General features: G+C 41.8%; 1 protein-coding gene across 1 annotated transcript in view; it reads right to left on the bottom strand.

The window, feature by feature from the left end:
• Positions 1 to 26,448, bottom strand: part of ZNF827 (zinc finger protein 827) — a gene marked incomplete at its 3' end in the record, with an annotated part of 185,576 nt that overhangs the window by 88,257 nt on the left and 70,871 nt on the right. The window contains exon 5 of the mRNA XM_079697749.1: positions 18,176 to 18,409. Coding sequence (XP_079553875.1) covers positions 18,176 to 18,409 — 234 coding nt within the window. The remainder of the gene's footprint in view (positions 1 to 18,175; positions 18,410 to 26,448) is intronic.

Here is a 26,448-nt window from a genome sequence, read left to right as displayed (position 1 = left end):
GGGACTGGGTGAGATCAGCAAGGGAGGTCGAGTAGAGAGCAGTGGATGGGGAGGAACTGTTACCATCTACTCCTACAGAGGAGGAAGAAGAAAAGAAGCAAGGACAGGGACTTCCCTGGTGGTGCAGTGGTTAAGAATCCGCCTGCCAATGCAGGGGACACAGGTTCAAGCCCTGGTCCGGGAAGATCCCACATGCCGCGGAGCAACTAAGCCCGTGTGCCACAACTACTGAGCCTGTGCTCTAGAGCTCGTGAGCCACAACTACTGAGCCCATGTGCCACAACTACTGAAGCTCACATGCCCCAACTACTGAGCCTGTGTGCCACAACTACTGAGCCCACGCACTTAGAGCCCGTGCTCCACAACAAGAGAAGCCACCTCAATGAGAAGCCTGCGCACCACAACGAAGAGTAGCCCCCACTCACCGCAACTAGCGAAAGCCCGTGCACAGCAACGAAGACCCAACGCAGCCAAAAAAGAAAAAAAAAATTTTTTTTAATTAAAAAGAAGAGAGAAGAGGCGGAGAGGGAGTGGTCCAGCATAGCAGCCATGTGCATAGAAAGCCAGAGAGAAGGGGGGTGAGGGCAGAGGCACCACCCACTCCTGCCCCTGGGCTCCTGCACCCGTGCAGTGATTCCTTAGTTTCTGCCCTATATAAAAGCCCCAGCCCCACTCTCCCTGCAATACTGAACTATGCCAGCTGCCTGAATACACCCGGCCATTCCTCATCTTATTCCCTCTTAAATACTCTGATAATTCCCTATACAGATTTCAAAATAACTTAGACGTCTTCTCTCTAAGCAGCCTTCCTTTATTTTCATCAGATGGCACCTTTCCCTCCTCGGTCCTACCTCTAGACTGCTCAGATCTTGCCAACACTGTACTGCGCTGCGGTTATTGTCTACAGATTTCATTTCCCCTGTGGACTGAATGCTCAGTGACAGCCTGGTTCTGATTCATCTTTCATCCCCAGACTTTGCACGTCTGATGCGATTAATAGCTGTTTGTCACATGCATCACCTGAGGCAGAACACACAGTAGGTGTGCAATGCTCCTCTCCCTTCCCTGACTGCCGGAGACGCTCTGTCTGTTGCAGACACTCACGTATGCTATGAACTTGAAACAAAATACGAAAAGATGCAGCACCGGCAGTGGCACTGAAATAAAAAACAAAAATTGGCCATTCTCTCTCTGGACTGCCATCATGATCCTGAGCTAGTGTTTTTGAATAACAAGAAGCTTAAAAGAGCCTCTAGAAGCAATGCCAACGATGCCATCTGGAAACAATTCACTTTCTAGAGTGATACCCCTGTCAATCAGATAAATTAAAAATCTTTTATCTCCAACTTGCCATCCTCAAAGATACAAAGTTCTGGGTTGGGCACAAAAACATGGTCCAGGTAAAAGAAAAAGTGATTCCTGGAGGTGTCGGGTTCATTACTTAACACTTTGTGAACGACAATGCAGGTCAAAAGACCAAGTAAAGGGAAACAGATGACCAGGGACAAGAAAAGAGACTGCATGGTAACACCGCGCCATGGCAGTGCTTGGCTCACCGCTGGAATCTGATGAAGGCGAGCTGCTGTCTCCCTTTGCTTTCTCTTACTTAACTTTGTCCTTGCCAAAATCAGCTGCTCAATATTCTGTAATAACTTATATGGGAAAAGAATCTGAAAAACAATGGATATATGTATATGTATAACTGAATCACTTTGCTGTACACATGAAACCAACAGAACATTGTAAATCAACTATACTCCAATAAAAATTAAATAAAAAAAATAAATACCCTTAAGAAAAAGATGGAATGAAGAGATGGGCTGGGTTTCCTGGGTGGCAAAGGGAAAAGACCGAGCCCCAGCCCTGCTCGAGCAGGAATGGAAATATTATTTCCTATAAGTCTCATGCTCTGCATGATGCTTTGCATTTTCAGAGAGCAGCAAGGTGGGAGTGAAACAGCCTCTGGGCAGCCATGCCCTCACCCTATAACTGGGGCTGCGTCCCCAGTGCAATGCACGTAAACACAGTTCCGTTCTTGTTATGAAAATTAAGAACCTGATGCACAGATGCTGAGTGTGAGTCCTCCTTCCCTCTCTCTTCTCCTACCCTGTCTCTCTTCAGGAGCCATCACATGGAACAGAAGGACATGCACATTGAGACAGGTCTTAAGTTCTTTAGAGGACTGGATTGGTACATGCTTCTCCATGGGAAGTTATCTATTAAACTTTGTTTGTCTGAATGGATAAAGGAGATGTGGTACATATATACAATGGAATACTACTCAGCCATAAAAGAGAATGAATTAATGCCATTTGCAGCAACATGGATACAACTAGAGATCATCATACTAAGTGAAGTAAGTCGGAAAGAGAAAGACAAACACCATATGATATCACTTATATGTGAGATCTAAAATATGGCACAAATGAACAGAAACAGAATAACGGGCATGGAGAACAGACTTGTGGTTGCCGGGGGAGGAATGGAGCAGGAGGCTGGGGTGAGCAGATGCAAACTATTATATATAGATGGATAAACAGCAAAGTCCTACTGTACAGCACAGGGAACTATATTCAATATCCTATGATAAACCATAATGGGAAAGAATATGAAAAAGAATGTATGTGTATGTATAACTGAATCACTTTGCTGTACAACAGTAATTAACACAACATTGTAAATCAACTATACTTCAATTTAAAAAAATAAACTTCATTTGTCTCTGCAGTGGTCCTTGGTGAGGTAAAAGCTCTCCAGTCCTGCTCTGAGGAAGGAAACCCATGTCTGGGACTTATCCATGGCAGCTGCCACATCCCAGGAGAGGCTACACAGGCTCCTACTGTTCCTATTGGACACTTTGGTCATCTGTTCCTGGGGAAAAAGAGAAGAAACGCTCTCCACAAAAGAAAACAGTGGTACAGCAGTTTTTCTCTTGTTTTCCTAATACACAAGAACTTTCAAGAACAGCATTCCACTGCCTCTTCTTGGAACAGCAGAATGGGAGACATTCTCCGGAATGAATAAAATGCATGGTCTCTGGACTTGAGGGTAACAGGCACAGCTGAGGGCACGGCTGCTAAATGGTGTGAGGTAGGGAATTGAATTTTTCCCCCTCAATTAAAAAAAAAAAGGAAAAGACAGTATTTTTCAACAAAAGAACCTTACAATGACCTCCACTACACACACACACACACACACATTTCACCCAGAACTGCACAGAAGGAACTGAGCAAATCATGAGACCAAGCCAGTATCTATGAGGAAAACACGCAAAGCTCTACACAAACTTAAATAATTCATTAGATAATTAATTGATTAATTAAATCAGACCATCTTTCCCAGGTGGTGAAACCAATCTGCACAGTAATCTAAACATTAGGAGAATCTTGTTTAAAATGGTGGAACGATGGGTCTAGGTTTTTTGTATGCTCCTTCCTTCTTCTCTCTCTCTCTCTCTCTCTCTCACACACACACACACACACACACACACACACATGCACACCCCATATTTTTTATTCCTATAACAATTTCAAAGACATTTGATCGGAATTGGCCCTTTGAATTGGATCAGCAAAACCATAAGAGAACTTGCATTTCCCCTCTTTATCAGTACACAACCTGGCAACTTAGGAAGGAGAATTAACAAATGTCTGAAGAGTGAGCTGTGCACACTAGAATTCACTATTAAGTGGACAGGGGTAAGCAGGAGGTCAACTCAGAAAGACAAAATAAGGAGCACCCAGTGTTCCATTTTATTAGCTGTTCTGTGTCTGCAAGGAAAAATATGCCCTAAAACAAACAAACAAACAAACAAAACAACAGAACTCAAACTTTAAAGATCATAAAGAGTGAGTGAGACCTGGAAGTTCACTTTCAGGGGTCCAAAAAACATATTGTTTTCCATCAGAGTAAAGCACTTGAAGTTTATTCTTCTGAGAATTTTTCAATTAGTCTTCACCTCCCTGACATCAGCAAGCAACATAAGAGGTCGTCGTCTGAGATAACTTAGCTGGGCATTTGCCAGTGTTTTCAGACTGGCCATAAAACGGGACCCACAGCTGAAGCACAAGTTCTGGAATTGATTCAGGGTATGACACTGCCCAGGGTTAAACTACACAGGGGGCTCCCTGACGTAAAGGAAGTTCCCTCAGACTGGCCATGGGGAAGGTGATCACAAGTCAGAATACATCCATCACACATAACAAATGCTGCCTTCAATTTCACTTTTGTCCCAAGGACAAGAATTAAAATCCTTGAGTCACTGGGGGCTCCAGGAGATCAGCTTCTCCAACCAGCAGATGACATGGAGGGGTCCAGTCATTATCTGTTGAACTCTGAGTGTCCCGGTGTTAAAGTAAAACCTCTCCCAATCGTCTTGTTTTCTTTTCATTTGATGATTTCACGAGGAATTAGCTAAAGATGTGTGTTTAAACTGTAGGTCTGCCATTTGGTAACGTTCCAAATGATCTCATTTTAAAAAAATTAACCTATGTTTCATCTAACGTCCAGAATATACTCTTCTTGTCTCACATTAGAAAAAGAAAAAAAGAAAGAAGGGTCAATTAAAGTATCGGATCTAAGCCTCAAGCGATGTAACATCATTATCCTTTGCCATTTAATAAATCCAAGTCCTGTCCACCTCATCTGTTGTGATGAATAGGCCTTTATATATCTTTCTATGAACCTGAATGCAGGAAGGGTGGGGTGTGTGTGTGTGCATGTAGATTTTAAACAGAACTTCTGAAAGATTCAGCAGAATTCCTGCTGACATAAAAAAAGGACCAAAAAGCAAGATCCATCTCTGTCTGGTGATGGGTTGGCCATTGCTTGATGCTCAGGGTGGAACGGGGAGTCTTTAATGCCCAAGGAAAGGAAGGAGCAAATGAAGAGTTTTATTTCAATAACTGAGAGTTTTACCAGACTTTTAAATATTTTCCACTAACAGATGGTAAAAGGGCTTTAGTATATGCAGACAAGTTTAAAATGCTTTTCTTAGGTGGTGCTAAATATTACTGAATCGTGTCCCAAGGATATCTCTGTTGAGAAGCCCTGACTGCTTTTCTTCCATCGGTCAATGTTTCCAGCAGGCAGGGAAGGGCGGGTAAGATGGTGTAAAGAGCACACTGCATAATAACAGAGACTGAACCCAGGCACGACCCAGAGTGAGCATGGGCAGTGGTGGATGGGGTGGGAAGGGAACGTGGGCTCACGCAGGAGAGGACACGGTCTTGTTCACCTTGGTGTCCCTAGGGCCCAAAATGGGGCTTAGAAAATAGTAGGGGCTCAATAAATAGTGCTGAATGAATGAGTACCTGAACGAAAACAACAACAACAAAAAGAAAGACCATAAAGGAGAAAGGGAAAGCTATGATGAGAAGTAGAGAAGAGCTAAGGTACAGAGTGCACTTAACCCCCTTTACAAACTTTTGCCAAAAATCAAAGCCCTCATGGCCAATGATTCATGAGCCTCTGCTTACGATGGGGCAACATCCTGGGTACCATGCCTGTGGGAAACCTTGCAGTGGGGACCAGACCGTGTGACGGTGGGAAACGTTCCCTCTGGGCTCTAATTCCTCATACTTCTTGGAGACATGGAGTGCACGGATAGTCTCCAAATGCATTTTAGCTGGGTTTCAACCTTCTTTTCCAAATGTTTGAAAAATCAAAGCTACTTGCAAGTAACGTAAGTGACATCTTAATGTCCTTTCCTCTCTCTGTTCCTGTGTCCTCTCTAGCGCAGGTGGTGAAGAGTGACAAACAGTGAACCAGGAGCAGGGGGACGAGAAGGCGGGACCCCTAAGTGAGAAGTAGGCCCTCATGCTTGATCTCTCCCTGTTACACACGGGGTGAGGACTTCAGCCCCGGGCATCTCCAAGAAAGCTGAGGAGTCACGTAGGAAAATCTTTCTAATATGAACAACGTTTTGCAGGAGAAACTATGTTATACAGTGTTAGAGTGGAATAAACATACACACTACAATGTATAAAATAGATAACCAGCAAGGACTTACTGTAGAGCAAAGGGAACTTTACTCAATATATTGCAATAATCTCTAATGGAAAAGAATCTAAAAAAGAATAGATGTACGTATATATATGTATAACCGAATCACTTTGTTGTACACCTGAAACTAACACAACATTGTAAATCAACTCTACTTCAACAAGATGTTTTGTTTTGAAAAAAATTTTTTTAATAAAGGTAAATAAAAAATAAAGTGTTTTTTTTTTAAGAATCAATTTTATTTATTTATTTATTTTTGGTTGCATTGGGTCTTCGTTGCTGCACGCGGGCTTTCTGTAGTTGCGGCAAGTGGGGGCTACTCTTCGTTGCAGTGTGCGGGGGCTTCTCTTGCTGCAGAGCACAGGCTCTAGGTGCACGGGCTTCAGTAGCTATGGCACATAGGCTCAGTAGTTGTGGCACACGGGTTTAGTTGCTCTGCAGCATGTGGGATCTTCCCGGACCAGGGATAGAACCCGTGTCCCCTGCATTGGTATGCGGATTCTTAACCACTGCGCCACCAGGAAAGTCCCCCAAATAAAGGTTTTAATACAAGTGATTGAAAGAAGACAACCATCTGTCTTGATTAAATTATCCCGAGTCCCCAGTTTTCTTCTTTATTCTACAGCTTTCAAAAAATAAGTGCAGACGGGGCTTCCCTGGTGGCGCAGTGGTTGAGAGTCTGCCTGCCGATGCAGGGGACATGGGTTCGTGCCCCGGGCCGGGAAGATCCCATATGCCGCGGAGCGGCTGAGCCCGTGAGCCATGGCCGTTGAGCCTGCGCGTCCGGAGCCTGTGCTCCGCAACGGGAGAGGCCACAGCAGTGAGAGGCCTGCGTACCGCAAAAAAAAAAAAAAAAAAAAAGTGCAGAAAAAAATTATCTACATAACACACAATAGGTTGGCTACGTAAGCACTGATGAATCCCAAATGAAGATTTCTGCCACTATTTAAAGGTGGAGTGAGGCACAATGATTCTGCTCCCAAGGTAAGTCCCACAAATCACTGCCATTTCACCTTTAGTCCCATTAATCCTTCAGCTCTGCTAAGGGTCCCTCTCCCTCTCAACCAGTGGGCTATTAAATATACCTTTGGCAACATGGACGTGGACCACGGGAAGCCTCCAGAAAGCCTGTCCCCCTGACTGCTCCGACTCCAAGACAGTAGGAAGAGTTTTGGTAGCGACAGGAGAGAAGCATGTGTGTGTGTGTTTAGGTGGGTCTACGGGGCTAAGGTTGGCAGTCAGAGGAAGTAAGGAAACAAGTTCGTGATGTATTCTTTAAAGAGTGATCCTCACCACTTGATTTTGGACATAAGATAAGAGATGGTGGGTCACATGAATATTCTAACATTGCCCGCCACTTCTCCAGCTGTGGAGATAAGTGATACAAGCATGTGGAAGCCATGAGAAACCAGGAAATGTGCTTGAATCCAACTGCAATCCCATATTTAGAAAACAGGAAGTAAATCAACTCACAGCACGAACTCAAGATGGCCTCAATATTGGGAAAATGTATACATGGGTGGAGTAAATAGAAGACTTTTTAGGGAGAAGACCAAGAATGTTATAGGTTCTCACACTTTGATAATGAGAAAATACCACACTTCAAGCCTTCATCTTCCTATAAGAGTAGCAGAAGCCAAAAGGGAGAAATAGTTTTCTTCAGGAAAGTTTTCCATTCTTGGGCTAATAGAGACACTCCCCGGCCCAATGGAAATGGGCTCCATCAGTCTCACCCTGTGTGTATCTTCCGGTGCTCAATGTGGCTGATGGGCCCGAGTACCGTCACCCAGTTGAGCTCCTACTCAGCGGGATGGTGGGATGTGGCCACTCAGCAGCAGACAGAGAATTCCCTTCTCCAGAGGTAGGGCTATGATACCAGCCTGTAGCCAGATGGGCACAGAAGCCATGGGGTTTAATTATACATGCAAATGTTCCCCTTCTTTGACATGGATAAGTTAAAGGCTAAGGGTTAATATGACAATGAGAAGAAAAACCATCGTGGAATGAGAATGTTTTAGATCTCTCACTGAGGAAAATAATGACCGTGCTCTCCCTCACAAGACCATAACTGTGGTAATATATAGCCAAAGAGTCTGAGGGGAGGAGCCATAAAAAGCCAAGAGTGGTGTAAGAGATTCTAATGAAGTGACAAGATGCACAGCTTCTACCTGGCAGGGAAATTTGTCCTCTGAGAGAAAAATAGAACAGAATGTTTGACTGGTTACACAAATATTTGCATTCACACTGCAGTTGGCTCCCTCAGAAAATAAAGCTTCTTGTTAAGAGTTGTCACCATCAAATAGTACTTACTAATGGCCTCTCTGTGCTACTGTTTGTGTCATGTCTGTAGAAATGGTTTTTTTTATTTCTATCAGAAAACAGAAAATGACACAGGAATACAGGAGACGGGCATGCTAGGCTGACTGCGATCACATCTCCTAGGTGGCATTCTCAGTTCTTTTGCTCAGTATTGTAAAGGATCTGGAACCCCTTCACCACGCCTAACCCCACCTTGCACCCCTTGCCTTACAGCCTTCCATCCCCCAGTCCAGCCAAACAGAAACGGCATCTGTAATGAAGGTGGAGCCTATGAAATTCCTTTCTGAGCTTTTGCCTGGTTTCTGAAACACAGGCCAATACAAATTTTTGTAGCTATATTAACATATGTACTCTGCACCGGGGAGATGATAGTAAAACAAGAGCCCTTTTGAGTCCGGCCTTTCTGAGGCCCAGGCCTCAGTGTGGGAGATGAAGGAAGCCGGGTCAAGAAAGCAAAAAGGTGGTCAAAGGGTGAGGGCTCTAAGGGGAAAAGGAGGCACAGAGGCGCTGGCCTGGGGTGTGAGCCTGGAGAGCTCCGCTGGGAGGTGCGGGAAGCAGAAGCCGCCACTCAGGTATATGGACTCGGGGATTTGGAAGCTGTGTGTGGAATCCCAAAATAAATAGAAGGGGGCTTACTAGTCAAAGAGTGAAGGTCACACCAGTTATGGTGGGAGCTTCTGTTAGAAGCAAGTCCCCTCTTCTTGCTGGGAAGAGAATGGCCCTTCCAGAGCTGCATACAGCTATTTCCCACTCTGTCCTGTCTAAACAACCAGATAAATAACACCAAGGTATACCCTCTGAGCTTAACAAAATCTAGACCTTCAAGAAAGGAATTCTCTGGACATATACACAGGTTACATTTTTTTTTTTTTTTTTTTTTTTGGTACGCGGGCCTCTCACCGCTGTGGCCTCTCCCATTGCAGAGCACAGGCTCCGGACGCACAGGCTCAGCGGCCATGGCTCACGGGCCCAGCCACTCCGCGGCATGTGGGATCTTCCCAGACCGGGGCACGAACCCGTGTCCCCTGCATCGGCAGGCGGACTCCCAACCACTGCGCCACCAGGGAAGCCCCCCAGGTTACATTTTTATCTTATTAAAGTGATCTATTCCATGTTTATGTAAGAGTTTCTGCACTCCAAACATCTGCAATTCTCACTGAGTTTTCAAGCGCTAAAAAAGAGCCTAATTGCTTATTTATGATTTAACTCCCCCAGTTATGGGTTTCTGTGTATATGTGTGTGTGTGTGTGTATGTGTGTGTATACACACACACACGTATATCCTGAGAGTAGCTTAGGATATATATGGCAATGACAAAGTGATCTCCTCATTAGTTGTAAGACCACTGTTGGTTATATTCATTAAAAGTCATTTAAAAAGTTGACATATGAATATCCTTTGCCATCAGCTGAAGTACAGAATGCTATAGCAAAAACAGAAATCAGGGAGGTCAAGTCTGGCTTCATAGGCTTTGTATCTGAAAACTAAATATGGTACTAATATACATAAAGACAGGCTTTCATGTTAATATTAAACAAGTCTTCACTTTTTACCCAATTTTTGGAATTATGGAAATTCCTAATCCTTTTGTTGCTTGTTGCTTGTGATAATTTCCTAATTATCACAAGCAACAAGCAACAAAAGGAAAGAGAGATAAATTGGATTATAATTAAAACCTTTTGCGCTGCAAATAATACCATCAAGAAAATGAAAAGACAATCAGCAGAATGAGAGAAAGTATAATATTTGCAAATCATACATCCGATAAGAGACTTACATCCGGATAAGGAACTTTTACAGCTCAAGAGTAAAATGACAAATAACTCAATTAAAAAGTTGGAAAAGAACTTGAGTAAACATCTCTCCAGGAAATATATACAAATGGCCAATAAGCACATGAAAATATGCTCACCATCATTAGTCATCAGGGAAATGCAAATCAAAATCACGATGAGATACTAGCTCACACCCAGCATGATGGCTATAATAAAAAAGACAGACAATAACAACTTTTGGCAAGGATGCGGAAGAATTCAAACTCCCATCCATTGCTGTGGGGATATAAGACGGTGCAGCTGCTTTGCGAAACAGCTTGGCAGTTCCTCAAAATGTTAAACGTAGAGTTGCCATTTGACCCAGGAATTCCACTTTGAGGTATATACCCAAGAGAAACAAAACATATGTCTACACAAAAACTTCAAATGTTCTTATCAGCAAAAGTTGGGCAACAACCCGAATGTTCAACAATGGATGAATGGATAAACAAAATGTGGTATATCCATTTTATACCATGTATAAAATTAGTATTGCATTATTGGTATATCCATTCCAATAATATCCGATGGAATATTATTCAGCCATAAAAAGGAATAAAGCACTGATGCATGTTACAACATAGATGAGCTTTGAAAACATTACGCTAAGTGGAAGAAGACACTTCTTCGGTAATTACATTCATATGGAATGTCCACAGTACGAAAATCTATTGACAGGCGGTAGATTAGGAGCTGGGAAAGTATCTGGTGGAGATGAGAGGTAAAGAGTGAGTGCTAATGGGTATAAAGTGTCTTTTTGGGGGGGATGAAAATGTTCTGTAATTAGATGTGGTGATGGTTGCACAACTCTGTCAGTATACTAAAAACCACCAAACTGCACACTTTAAATAGGTAGATTTTATGGTATGTGAATTATATCTCAGTAAGGATGTTGAGAAAGTGGGATGGTATTTAAAAAAGCAGTCTAGAAGTCCCCTCTGAGACATAACAATCTAATATATATATATATATATATATATATATATATATATATATATATATATTAGAAAAGCATAGTACTGGGTTCAGTAGGTTTCTCTAGGTGCTCAACAAAAGCATTTTTCAATTGCAGACTGATTAGACTAGGCCATTTTGACATTTTCATGCTTTCAAATTCCTCAGCACCACCTATGTGACAACGGGATAAATAGACAATATTAATAAAATAAATAAAATACTTTTTTAACTGATGCTTCTAAATTACTCTTTAGCTCTTTTACAGTTGGCTAACATGTCCACCTGTTCACTTGAGGAGTATACTCTACTTTCCACCGTAAGCAAGGAGCATCATGGGAACTAGGTAAAACTAGGCCTCCCATGGTCTGTCCACCATCCAATTAAATAACCTGTAAGTCTGAAGGAGGGAAACGAGAGAAGACAGTAATATAAACTGAAGACACCTATTTTCCATCCTTGCAGATCATTACTGAAGTCATAGCTTAGAAAGTTTGATAGACTACGCTTTTCCAAGGGAGAAATATCAAATAGAACAGTGAATAGTTTTTGCCCTGAGAACTGATTTAGCTAAAATCCCTACTTTAGCTCAAGGAATTCTTTAGAACAGCAGAGTCTCCGACGTGACCTTGGATTTGTCGGGGCTGAGGGCAGGGAGCTTTTCCCTCCTAAAGGAATGCACACGTTGCCCAGGAAGAATCCTGAAATTTAACAGCAAAGCACATGGGAAAAAAGCAACATTATCTGAGGCTAACAACCAACGCTATCTTGATTTATTAGGTACACATGCCCTTCTAAAAAAGGTTCCCAGATACCATTATATCCTAATAAATGAAAAAGAATCTCCACTGAAGATAGATGATTCTTTTTAAAAGGCAAAATGTGCATTTAAGAGAGCTTTCTTCTCTGTCCGTTTCAACCCAAGGCACTCTTTTTTGGATGGACCAAACTTATTTCTCTAATTAACCATTTCCTCAGCACAATGCTTCTCAAAACTTAGCTTTCAGAATCACTTGTAGGGTTACAAAGAACTCGAGAGTTTCAGCTGGGTCCACAGTAAAGCTCAAGAATTTGCATTTCTATCACTTCCCTATCTTCTCCAACTCATGCTGATCCTGCTGGTCTGGGGACCGCAGGGCCTCAGCACATACAGAGTTGCTGCTGGGTAGGCTGAGTCCGGGCTGGGCATTCTTCTCCACCAGAAAGGAAAGGCAAGCATCACCCAAAGGCCAAAACACATTTACATTCAATATTTAAATAACAGCAATGACCATAATCTGCTCCCCGAACTTTTGGGGTTCAGACATATTGCTTATCTTCCTGGCCTCACACTACCCTCACTCTTGCCCATCCAAGGCGTGTTTCTGGGGATTCTTCTCCTCCCAGCAATCCTACATGACAGCAGCCATGTCTGCTCAACATGCCCTTATTTCTAGATACAGCAGAAGTTTCCACTGGTGGGCCCCAATTGGAGCTGAGGCAATCAGCTGGAATTTGGGATTGGGACTAAGACATTTCTGTTTAGGGACTTCCTTGGCGGTCCAGTGGTTAAGAGTTCGCCTTCCAATGCAAGGGGTGCAGGTTTGATCCCTGTTCAGGGAGCTAAGATCCCACATGCCTCGCGGCCAAAAAAGCAAAACAGAAAACAGAAGCAGTACTGTAACAAATTCAATAACGACTTTAAAAATGGTCCACATCAAAAAAAATCTTAAAAAAAAAAGACATTTCTGTTTAGATACTCTTTTGAACAAGGGGTATACTCAGAAGCTGATGGCAATTGTCATGTTCCACCATGTGGGCTGGATATCAGAAAAAGTCCGTCTGTTGAGCAGAGAAGCAGGGATGAGCAGGGACCTCCTGGGTTCCATTCGGTCTTCCAGTCCCTGGCTTCAGTGGAGGCCTGACACCCTGCTGCATCCCTACCTTTGCGTTCATTCCAGAAGTCAACCCCAAACCTGCACCTTCTATTAAATTCCTCTTTCCTGCCTAAACTAGCTGAAGAGGATTTGTTACTTACAACCAAAAGGGCCCTGATTAAAACTGTTAACAAAGTCAATCTCTGGGTACCTTTCCTCTCTGCTTCAGTTCACCTTGGAGATTGAATTCACCTTAAAACTTCATCCTAGCCAAGTTACCTGCTTCTAAATATCTCTGCACTAAAGCCCTTTCTTACGTAGGTGATTCCCTGAACCCTACATCACTATGTATTTCAAATCCAGGACCTGCCTGGATTCCTCTACAAGAGGCAATTATAATTTATATTTCTCTCCAAGATTAGGTAGGGATAAATGAATATAAATCAGAAATGAATATAAATCGATGCAGTTTCCCTCTGTGAGCACAGAAAAAGGAAAACCAATAGATGTGTTTTGAATCAAGGTCTAATGTGAGGTTTTATTTACCATGTTAGATCAATGTAAATGTTTAATTTTTCATTAATGTTTCTGAATAGCTCCAGCCTTCCAGCTACTTATTTTTTGTGGGATTCGTATTTTTAAGTGGCATTCTTATCTACTACTTCTTGGTTCAACCATACATGTGGTACATTTTATATATGCATGACCAAGGTAGAAGAGGGCATTTCTTTGTTTCTTTGAGCGTAGCTATGTCTCTTTTTTTCTTGATTGAGGTCTAGTTGATTTACAATATAGCTACTTCTTTTAAAGCACAACAGAGACAGAGCAGATAAAACTTTGGGTCACTTAGAGCATTATGTCACACCTGTGATAACACATTTGTTCCTTAAGTTTTCAAAGTCACTAGACATTGCAAAACCAGAGATTAAGACTGACTTGATTATCTGAGTCTGTCTGATGTTACCTAGCCTCTTTATTGGACTTCAGGATTTTGGCCTCCTTAAATCAAGACTTCTGGGAATTATCTTTGGCAAATATACACTTAGCAGAAAAGTCTGATTATCTTGGCTTTCTCATGTCAAGTAACAACAGGTAGTCCCAGACACCCAGTGGTTTCCTTAGAGTGGGTTGCTTTCTTTATGGTAATCAATTTACTTGGCCCAGCTGTCAGGCACTTGACTGCCCAGTTGACAAATGGAAATAGGAAGGAAGAAACCTCAGATTTTCCTAAACACACAGTTAATGAAAATTTTCACCTGGTTGTTAACGCATCTGTGTTTCCCCCATAAAACATAAATGTTAATTTGGAAAACAATATATCTACAGAGGTTTCTCCACCTAGGAAAGTTTCACCTGATATTTGACCTGGCCAACATCCATCCTGAAGGAGTTAACATAAATTAATTTAAAACCGGAAATGAGGCAGCCAAGTTGTTGACTAGTTTCCTCTTCTTAATTCAAGGAAAAGACTGAAAGGGCCTAAACTACGACAGGTCGTAGCATTGATTCTCAAGGAAATAAGTAAGAGATATGAAAAATCCTCTTATTCCACATGGTAGCTATTCTTTGGGTCAAAACTGAAAGAAGGAAGAAAGATGTATGATAATGCATGGGACGTACTTTTCTCACCTAACTCTTCCTAACCATATGGATTTTCCCCAGCAGGACAGAAGACCATAAGTGAAAATTAGCAAGGCAGGGACTCCCACCCACAGGAATACCTGCATCAAGGCTTTGGGGTGTTAGATGAGGAGCAGCCCTGACTACCTGCACAGATGCTTTTTTTTTTTTTATCTTTATTTTTTATTTTTTTGCTTTATAACAAATTTAATCAGTTATACATATACATATGTTCCCATATCCCCTCCCTTTTGCGTCTCCCTCCCACCCTCCCTATCCCACCTCTCCAGGCGGTCAAAGCACCGAGCTGATCTCCCTGTGCTATGCGGCTGCTTCCCACTAGCTATCTACCTTACGTTTGGTAGTGTATATATGTCCATGCCGCTCTTTCACTTTGTCACAGCTTACCCTTCCCCCTCCCCATATCCTCAAGTCCATTCTCTAGTAGGTCTGTGTCTTTATTCCTGTCTTACCCCTATGTTCTTCATGACATTTTTTTTCTTAAATTCCATATATATGTGTCAGCATACAGTATTTATCTTTCTCTGACTTACTTCACTCTGTATGACAGGCTCTAGGTCCATCCACCTCATTACAAATAGCTCAATTTCGTTTCTTTTTATGGCTGAGTAATATTCCATTGTATATATGTGCCACATCTTCTTTACCCATTCATCCGATGATGGACACTTCGGTTGTTTCCATCTCTGGGCTATTGTAAACAGGGCTGCTATGAACATTTTGGTACATGTCTCTTTTTGAATTATGGTTTTCTCAGGGTATATGCCCAGTAGTGGGATTGCTGGGTCATATGGTAGTTCTATTTGTAGTTTTTTAAGGAACCTCCATACCGTTCTCCATAGTGGCTGTACCAATTCACATTCCCACCAGCAGTGCAAGAGTGTTCCCTTTTTTCCACACCCTCTCCAGCATTTATTGTTTCTAGATTTTTTGATGATGGCCATTCTGATTGGTGTGAGATGATATCTCATTGTAGTTTTGATTTGCATTTCTCTAATGAGTAAAGATGTTGAGCATCCTTTCATGTGTTTGTTGGCAGTCTGTATATCTTCTGCACAGATGCTTTGAGAAACGCATGACTACTCTTGTCTATACAGAGACAGGAAATAGCATGGAAAGGGGGGCCTGAAGACACTGACAGGTCCTTTCCTCAGATGGCTTTCAGGGCATAAACAGAAATTGTTAAAATTATAACTTGAGGAAAGACAGCATAGGCGGTTTTTTCCTAACATCTTCCTTCTTCCAAGAGCACGGATCCACCCGTGATTAGAAACCCTAATATCCACTTTAAACCTAATAAAGGGTGAGTCCTCTTTACCTTGCGGCTTCGAAATGAAAAGACATTTGTGTTTTTTTAAGTCACATTCCTATTTTTAGGGCTGACTTGGAAACTTCTTCGCAGTTTAGTGACCACAGTCTGCTAGACTGTAGAAGTATGAAGTTCCAAGGGCAAAGCACCGATTGAATGAATTCCATTGCCCTGGATGACTTCTGACTAGACCACAAGCATCTAGAAGGTAGGGACTGTGATGCATATTTCTTTGACCTAAGTCAAAGCATACAGAATACTGGAAAATTTTTTCAGGGCAAAACAATAATTATCTTAGTCTTCAAACAAGTTTTCATTTCCACAGCATGAGGCAGGGCAGATGCTCTTTGGAAACACGACCATGTCATCCATTCAACTATTGCCGTTTTTGTTTTTTGTTTTTTTTTAATTTTTGGTCACGCCACACACCTTGCAGGTTCTTCGTTCCCTGACCAGGGATGGAACCCGTGCCCTTGGCAGTGAAAGCGTGGAGTCCTAACCACCGGACGACCAGGGAATTCCAGATTCCACTACTGTCGAACCCCACAGCACGTGTACTCACTAACACCCAACATAAACATTTAGAAGAGCCATTGCTGACCACAAATATCATTAAATGTGCATGGCTGCCTAGCTATATTCTATTTTGGGAATCTCTTATTACCTAGGAAATGATTTCATACTCCATTGTCTCAAACTGCATCATCCAAAAGGACTAAGATAAAATGTTTTCCTTAGAGAACATCTTTCCTGAAATCTCATTATTGCATATTATCTTTTGGTGCCACCCTAGCTTCCTCTGCTCACAATGCTGGCTGCACAGTAAACTCTGAAATAGAAATACTGCACACTGGAATCTTACCACCAGGAGGGGATAGGAGTCACTGTTGGAAGAGCATGAAAGTCTATGTTATGGGAGAAGCATCAGAGAGCTGTGTGACCTCTGAATTGACTGGAAAGCCAACAGACAGATTACTGTATGTCACCAAGACCTTTTGACACAGGAGGGAGGCTTCAAAGTATGTGGGCTCGAACATCATTTTTTTAAACTTGCAGCTTTTAGCAATTAGCACAATCTTGCTAGAACTCCCATTTACATAGGAGAAGCTGCGTTATCACTGCAAAGTTTAGAAAAATGGGGTGACAGGGTAATAACCGTATTATGCTTTATCTGTAACAAATCATGTCCCCGGGAGGTTCCAGTGTGTTTTAAATTAACATCAAAGGAAAGAATTCTTAACCCCACCAAATGGCAAATACAGGAATTTCCACTGTTCTAATACAACAACCCTAAGTAAATAATTATTAATTTCTTACTTTCCAACCTACTGGTCAACCAGAAACACAGACTTGCTGATGAAATTACACTGGGGAGGGGTCTCCCTAATACATATCTTGCTTTCATCCTCCAAGCACACCAAGTTACAAAGCTGAAAACAGCTTTTGATTCATATTAGTATTTTGAGTAGAGTCTCTAAAAATTATTTTTAAGCAGCAGTGAACTAAGGATGGGATATGACTTGCTAAGTACTATTATTTACATAACTTTTCTTTCCATGTTCTTAAAGTCATACCTTTGAATTTTAAAACACACTAAATTTCTATCTGTTCTGAAGGGCGTGGGGCAGATAGGAGACTGGGTGGGAAAAAATCCAAAATACATGAATTTCAAATTCTAACCCATTTTGCCAACATTTGATAGGCTGAAATGACATGTTGATACTAATAAAAATTCTTTGTTTGCCTTAAGAACTTAGATTAGTTACTGTAACCTTCCATTATGAGATTTTCTATTTGTAAAGTCTTATTGCTACTCTATTGGTAATCACTTCAAGTGCCATCTTAATGGTTTATTAAGTTCAGAAAAATATTTTTAATGGTTCTTAAAGAATATAGTACAAAAACACCAAACAGTGCAAGGTCCTCTATTAGGAAAGAATAGCTATTCTGATCAATTAACAGAAGTGCTTTGAATGTCATTAGAACCCATTTAAAATTATGACCTACAGCATCTTAGAAAACAGCACTGTTTTCCAACAATTTGCAGGCATAATCAGGAAAGGGGGAGTGTATTTAATAAGACAGGTACACGGCTAACATCCGCAAACAAACTCACACACAACACAGGAATTTTAGCCAAGTAATCCAATCATTCCTGAATTCACTGCAATAATGTGATATTGCCACCATCAGGCTAATTATAACCCATGCAGGAAGCAGCCCAGGTGGCTTGCAAGTGATGGTATCAGAATGTGAATATTTTAGAAGAAATCAAGTACCTGATAGTTTCATGAGAAGTTCAGATGCTGCTTTGACTGACATATCCCGCCTTAGTACGTTGCCCTTTGCTTCCTGGGGCTTAAGTGTGTCCTCAGAGATGCTCGGGGCTGGCACTTCAGACTCGGGGCTGAACACATAGTTGGACCGAGGCAACGTGGCACTTACAGCCTCCTCTTCCTTAGGCTCCTCTTTCACTTTAAAATTAAGATTCATGGGCTCCTTCTGATTTGCAGCTGTCAAAAGAAGAAAAGGGTTACACACATATACCTGTATGAAAGGCCAGTCCCACTCTTAGCTGTTTCCAACTTAATGAAGTATGTCATGCATGATCACATCTTGCTAACGCAGGAGGGACCACAACCCGATCAAAACAGGCTGAGCCCTGAGCACAAAAATACAAGGCACTCCAAGAGCGGAGGACTTAGACGAGTGTGGGCTTCTGAATCTTTGGAACCTATCGTATTTTAGGAAGTGCTGCCTCTACAAAGCGTTTGGGCATTTTCCCTTTGGTTTCCAGTGTCTTCTTTCCTGCATATGCTGCTGCTTCTCTGACCTATTAGCACTCTTCCTACCTAATTCTATTATAGAATAATGCTTTCAGACCGTTATTCTGCCATAAACTATTGAATATAAACATGAGTCAGAGGCAAAAACCAAAGCAAAAACCTAGAATGCAGTGGTCAGGTGAGGATGGAGAATTTGCCAAAGAGAAAAGCTCAGAATGGAGATACAACACTTTTGCCTTATTATAAGCTGATGCTACTGTCCCACAAACTGTGGGGCATGCACTTGGTATTGTCTTTCTGGTCACTATCTGTAGCCCAAGTTATCTCCGAGTCCACAATGGGCATTTTTAAGAGAAAAAAATTTTATTTTGGAATAATTTTAGATTTGCAGAGAAGTTGCAAAGAGGGGTCAAAGAGTTCCCATACATCCTTTACTCAGCGGTCCCTAACGTTTACACCTTACGTAACACCATGGAGCATTTGTCAGAACGAAGAAATTCACATTATTATGATCTAAGATCCAGATTTTATTCAGATTTCACCAGTTTTTCCACTAATGTCCTTTTTCCATTTCTAGCATGGTTGGCTGGTATGGAGTGTGTGGTCAGGGCAGAGCTAACTGGCCTATTATGGGATAGATTCTGTGGCTTGGCTACACCTTACCAGGCCTTCACCCACTGAGCTACATACTACTTCCTGGTCTTTCTTGGGAAAAACCAAGAAGGGAGACTAGCAGCCTCTTTTACTACTTGTCACTTTCACAGCCATCTTGCTCCCCTTTAAAGGGCCACAGAGTAGGACCTTTAAGTTGGTTAATTTAGGTGTGCTGGTATTTTAAGAAACAAGATCTCATCCTAATACAGAGTTCTTAGAAATGCTTCTTAGAATGAGCCTTGGGCTTCCCCGGTGGCACAGTGGTTAAGAATCCACCTGCCAATGCAGGGGACAAGGGTTCGAGCCCTGGTCCAGGAAGATCCCACATGCCGCGGAGCAACTAAGCCTGAGAGCCACAACTACTGAGCCCACGTGCCACAACTACTGAGCCCTCATGTCAAGACCCCACGCCTAGAGCCCGTGCTCAGCAACAGGAGAAACCACCACAATGAGAAGCCCGCCCACTGCAATGAAGAGTAGCCCCCGCTTGCCACAACTAGAGAAAAGCCCGCACGCAGCAACAGAGACCCAGTGCAGCCAAAAATAAACAAATAAAAATAAATAAATAAATTTATATTAAAAAAAAGAATAAGCCTTAAGCCCACACTTGCTTAACAACAACAACAACAAAAAGGATGAAAATAAAGCCCCAAAGGGTACGCTTATCACCGTCTTCCCACCATCTACCTCCAGCCAATACATAGACACAAAGTCCTTTCTTTACACCTCACGCCCTTCTAAGAATATCCCTGATGGAGTCACAAGTTCACACAGACTAGCATATTTGGGAACTGGACCCCAGAGGGCTAAAGTGACACTTGGAAGTTTTACTACCAGAAAGTTGAAGAGCTAAGACTAGAACCCAGGTGCACAGGCTGCCCACCCTGTGTCCCCTGCCTAGCTCCACTACACCACTCCTCCATCTCTGGTCCCTGTGTTATAACAACACCTGAATGTAACTTGACTTTCAAGTCTTTGCTAAAATACCACCTTCTCAATGAAGACCGTGAGCATCTTGATCAAAACTGTGACGCCCACCCCACAGTACCTGCAGTCCCCCAAACTGTCTTACCCTACTCTAATTTTCCTTTTTTTTTTTTTTTTTTAATATTTATTCACTTATTTATTTGGCTGCGTCAGGTCTTTGTTGCGGCATGCGGAGTCTTTCGTTGCCATGCGTAGGCTCTGTAGGTGTGGCACATGGGCTCCGGAGCACGTGGGCTCAGTAGTTGTGGTGCACATCTTTGTTGCCCTGAGACATGTGGGATCTCAGTTCCCCGACCAGGGATCAAACCCGTGTCCCCTGCACTGGAAGGCAAAGTCTTAACCACTGGACCGCCAGGGAAGTCCTTAATTTTCCTTTTTATCCAAAATAATTATCACCAGACAACATCTTGTTATGGATTGAATTGTGTCGGCCCCACCTCCCCAAATACAAATGTTGAAGCCCTGACCCTCACTGCGACTGTATTTGGAGATAGGGAGATAATTAGGTTAAACGAGGCCATTAGGGTGTGGCCCTAATCCAATATGACTGGTGTCCTGAGAATAAGAGAGACACAGAGGATGTGCAAACACAGAGGAAAGACCATGTGGGGACACAGCAAGAAGGCAGCCATCTTCAAGCCAAGGAGAGGCCTCAGGAGAAACCAAACCTGTCAGCACCTTGATCTTGGACCTCCAGCCTCCAGAACGGTGAGATTTCTATTGTTTGAGCCACCCAGTCTGTGGTATTTCGCTATGGCAGCCCCAAAGACTAATCCATACTACATAATTTTCTTATTTATTATGTTAACAATTTATGGTCTATTCCTTCAACTCAAAGGTAGGCTTCATGAAGGTGATAATGTCTGTTTTAATGCTGATGTATCTCGAGTGCCTAGAACTGGACCTGGCACATAGCAGGAACTCAACATATATTTGTTGAATAAATAAAATATGTCGGTCACAAATCAGTGACCTCTGCTGGCAGTCCATTATTACCTGTGGTAAACAAAAGCTACGAATCCCCAAATATTCCACCAAAGGCAATCGGAAGTGCTTTCCTCAAGTCTGATCATGAGATTGGGGATAAGACCTTCCAGATAAAGTTAAAAGCTCTGCTACTACACCACAGCTCTTACTGAGGTGTCTCTGAATGATCACTTGGACTCTGGCATTACTAAAGGAGGAACCCAGAAAAATCTCAAAGAAAGTGCTGAAAATCTAGCCCTCTGGGGACCGTGCCATTGGCATCTGAGCCCAAGGGAACAAAGACAGTCTCTAGAGCAATCTTCAAGCATGTAGTTTGGACCTCTACAGAAGTTAGCTCCTAAGAGGATTCTGTTTATCTAGCACATTTCTCCCCTTTCAACCATTTCCAGTGGGAGGGAGTGGTTGCTGTCCACCTCCTAAAGCTTCTCTCACCCTAAGCCTTTCTTCCAGAATCCTTCATAAAACCCTTTCCAAGAGCATCCTAAGTTAGTCACGATAGAGTACTTAAATGGTGTGCTGTCGGGGACTTCCCTGGTGGTCCAGTGGTAAAGAATCTGCCTTCCAATGCAGGGGACACAGGTTCCACCCCTGGTCGAGGAACCAAGATCCCACATGCTGCGGGGCAACTAGGCTCACGTACCACAACTACTGAGCTCGTGTGCCTCAACTAGAGAGCCTGCATGCCACAAACTACAGAGCCCATGCTCTCTGGAACCCGTGTGCCATAACTAGAGAGAGAAAACCTGCACACCACAACTAGAGAGAAGCCTGTGTGCTGCAACGGAAGATCCCACATGCTGCAACTAAGACCCGATGCAGCCAAAAAAATAAAGAAAATTTTAAAAAATAATAATAAAAAAATAAATGGTGTGCTATTAAGTCTGTAACTTTGATTCTTTGGGTAGGAACAATATAAAGTGAATGGTTATATATTTTTAAAAATGCTTCAGCCTTGCATCTTTTATTTTTGAAACTTTAAAAAATTCTAAGGTGAGCCTAGGAAAGAGATAAGAAACTACTGAGGGCCTAGAAGCAAATCCCAACTGCTGGAGAGGGCAACCATGAAACCAATGCTCTCTGAAGATATAAGTAGCTTCTGGGAGCATTAGTCAGAATATGTGCTACATAAGACTTAAGAAAAAAAAAAAGATATTTGGCATTATTAGTACAACCCAGATTTAACAGAACTGTAATAAGACACTTAAAAAAAATAATACGCAAGCTGTATGTTGCTGTTTTATAAATTTGCAAGGTACTTCACACCTGGTTTTCATTCTGACAATGTCAAGAATGACATAAAACTAGTAATGTGCCAGGGAAATGTAAATATGGCTAATGACATATCAGAAAACATGTGGGAAACACTCATTTGTCCACGTTTTAGTTTCCCAAACATTTGGATCTAAATAGATGATGTAAAAATAGCAATATGAAGGCTACCCTGCCTTTTTCAATTACCAGAAATATTTACACTGAGAATAGTGCATAAAGCCCTATATTTTAAAATTAATATGACTGCATAATTGCCATCCTTTTTTTATTATCTGAATTTAAAAAAATTTTTTTCTACAGGGAAAGGTGAAACTGAAGATGTTTTCTCTTTGGGGAAATTGTTAAGAGAAAAGCAGTCATTTATGACTCACTGCCTAGTCTTTACTTCATTCTTACCACTAACAAGAAGATCTGTGCACATATGGAACTCAATTTGTAAAGGACTTTCACAGCAAGTACCTTGACTTCCGTTTATGTATTGTCAAGCTTCCAGATACTCCACTTAACTCAGTGAGGAAGCCCCACTAACCAAGAGGTCCCTTTTTTCACTGTTCAAACATTTTGCGACCTGAGAAAATTATGTTTAAAAATTGTGTACATCTGTAAGTTCAGGTGCTCAATGGAGTTGGGCTGCCATTGAAAGGAAACAAATCAGCTTTTTCTAAATCAGGATTTAGAAAGGATTCAAGACAAAGGCTACTATGGGAAAGGAACGGAAAAGCCACTGGGATAAAATGATTCCAAGTTTCCAATTCTAATAGGCCAGCATGAATGAGTTGTAAAAGGAGCCCGTCTTTCCTTTCCGGCGAGGTGTCCTCAGTACACTTCGAGATTCTGTTGAAGCCCCTCTCATCCCCACCCCCAGGACAATGCTCTATAACTTCCTTAAAGACCGTTCTTTGTTTCAATAACGCACACAACTAGCATTTGAATAGTTACACAGGAATTGATCCTTCCATCAACCACAGGAGACAGGCATTGTTACTACCTTCATCTTGCAGGTGAAGGAACTAAGGTCCCAAGAGGTTAACAGACTGACTTCTCCAAACCAGAGACACTGGACTTCAGGGCTTCTGGCTGAAAACGCACCCAAGCGCTCTCCTTTCTCTCCAAGATAGTCCAAACACCTTTAAGAAGGAAACGAACTCAAGCAGTTGCACTGTGGGCTCTGGGCAGAAGTGATAAGGTGTGAACTAAGTATTGTGAACGAGAAATGAGGAAGGGTGGCGTGTAACCTGAAGGAAAGGCATGTTTTCTGGTGGGGAAGAATTTTATGAAGATCTAAGAGGGTGGAAGAGGAAGAAAGGACTGCAACATGACTGTTACTGTTCTGTTTTGTCTGCTTCCTCTGGTGAAGGAAAACGACACTTTCCTTGAGCTTAATAAGACCGAGCTCTCTTTCAGTTCAGAGTCTGGCAATTTTGTGACTGCTGAACTGGTACCTGAAAAAGCTAGGCCATTGAGAATTTTACTTACTAGCTCCCCCTAAAGCAGAGCCAAAGACCCTTGGACCTGGAAGGGACCGCAGATTTGGTGGTTTTCAAACAGCGTCCCAAGGAACCAACCCTAGGATAAGCTTCTGGGGCTCCAATAAAGGCGGGTTTCCAATTTAAGCTTTTAAAATTATTGAAACTAGTTTAAAATTTTAAAATGTGGACCCTCAGCTCTGTTATATATAAAATGTCAACTCACTGGAGACCACTGACGGGTTAACTTGAGTTAACAAGTTAACTCAGTTTTGTGTATCACTTGTGATGCAGTTCTCCCTGCCTCTGAGGAGTGGCAGAGTTCTAGTAATATGTCATTAATAAGGAAGTGCTTGGCTATACACTCATCTCTCCAAAGATGCAGGCATGTGCATGTAAAACTGTACAATTATGGTATGACTAGGGTCTATAGGTATGCCTCAAATCAGGCTTTCTCAACCTCAGCACCACTGACATTCTGGGCTGGGTAATTTGCTGTGGGTGACCGTCCTGCAAACAGCAGGATGCTTAGCAGCATCCCTGGTCTCTACCTACTAGATGCCAATAGCACTTCCCAGTCGTGAAAACAAAAATTTCTCTAGACATTGCCTTACTCTCCCCTGAGCATGCCTCTGGTTGAGGACCACTGCCTTAAATTAGGTGCCAGGGTAGTTTCAAGTGTATCTGCTTTGGTGAAGCTTCTGATCGTGGCTAACAGCCAGACGGAAATATGTAGATATACACATATTTGGTTCTGTCACTTATAGAGCCCTTAATATGGGCCAGGGAGTATGCTGTTTCCTTGGATTAATTTATCTGATCCTCTCAACGACCCTCTGAAGTAGTTACTATCATTATCTCCACCTTGTAGATGAAGAATCTGAGACTAGCAAGATTAAATAAACTTCCAAATAATGGTTAACTGAGTAATAGCCAAGTAGCTAAAATAGAATTATCGATGGCTTTAGTACAGGATGAAAGTTTGGGGTGCTTCTTGTCTGCCCTTTATTATGATAAGGAAAAAGGGCAATTGTTAAATGTCATCAGCTTTGAAGCAAAAACTTTTTATTATTGTACTCTTCTTTCAAGCAGCTGAATACATTTAATTAAAGGGATCCTGAGTTGCAAGGTGAATTGTTAAAAATGTTATCTCATTTGCCACAGTGTCCCTGCGTAAATGGTATTTCTTGAAGCTGCAATCAGCAAAATAAATCTAGAAATACACTAGATGCTGATACTGTTGTAAGACCTCATCTTAACATAACACTCATTTCATGCGTGTGGGATTATCACTTAGCAACTTTTTTCTAATTGCTGGACTTTTAAAATAAATAAATATAATACATGAGAACCTAAAAAATAAAGTTAAATTTAAAAATACATTAAACTACGTATTCTTTGTGTTTTGTATATTGAGTCTGCCCTTAAGACTTCGTTTGGAAAAAAATGGGTTTAATGTTTAAAAACAAACAAGCAAAATGAAAACCATTACTGTTTTCCACTCCCTTATTTTACAATAAGAAAACACAGTCTCAGAGAATGATATGACCTTTATAAAACCACACAGCTCATTCATGATAGAATCAGAATAAGAGCTCAACTCTCCAGATTACAAATCAGGGCTGTTATAACTAACCAAGTTCCCTTGTAAGTGTATGTAAGGATGTATGATCTGTCTGGGGACCTGGGATGTTTTGACAACTTGATGCACTTTGGGTGAGAAGAAAATAAATTGCCTTCGGAAATCATAAGGAAAGCCGAGATTTCATTACATAATAATTAATAACAGTGAAGCATATTATATTCAAATAGAATGTTTAAAACATTAGCTAAATATTTTCAAATCTTGCTCTCATAAGGTAAACTACTTCATTGGCCTTAAGTAGTTTTATATTTAGTGTTTAGCGGAGTTTTAACCATCTTATATTTCTCATTATATTTCATTTTATCTTTCATCCCCACCTGAGCTAATCCTCGGTCACACTTCAGTGTCTATGTCTGCAGACCAGGGCTGCGCAGGTCCCCTGTGACAGCTACTGAGATTACAGACATAGCGACAAAGGGAAAACAAAAGAGCCTTTGGAGCAGGGTCAAGGGTAATAACAATAAGCAGCGCCACAGAACTTTAAAATAAATAAATAAGGCTTTTCTCCGTGAACGAAACTACTAGAAGCCACACATCATGAGCAAGAGCAGCTATCTGCGGGAATCCACTTAACAGACAGGATATCTCCCTTGTCAAAAGCAGGAAGGACCAGTCCTGGAAAACCCATCAAGCCTCTAGCCGGCAGTAGATGGGAGAGAAAACTGCATTTTAAATTCACGCTATTAACACATCCAAAGAATGAACTGTAGGAACAGCCGTGGAGTGATTTGCATGTAAGAACAGCTTGAGGTGAC

This window comes from Hyperoodon ampullatus (genome assembly GCF_949752795.1).
Source record: "Hyperoodon ampullatus genome assembly, chromosome: 1".
NCBI lineage: Eukaryota > Metazoa > Chordata > Mammalia > Artiodactyla > Ziphiidae > Hyperoodon > Hyperoodon ampullatus.
The sequence above is the reverse complement of the archived record's forward strand: the minus strand, read 5'-3'. Positions and strand labels throughout refer to the sequence as shown.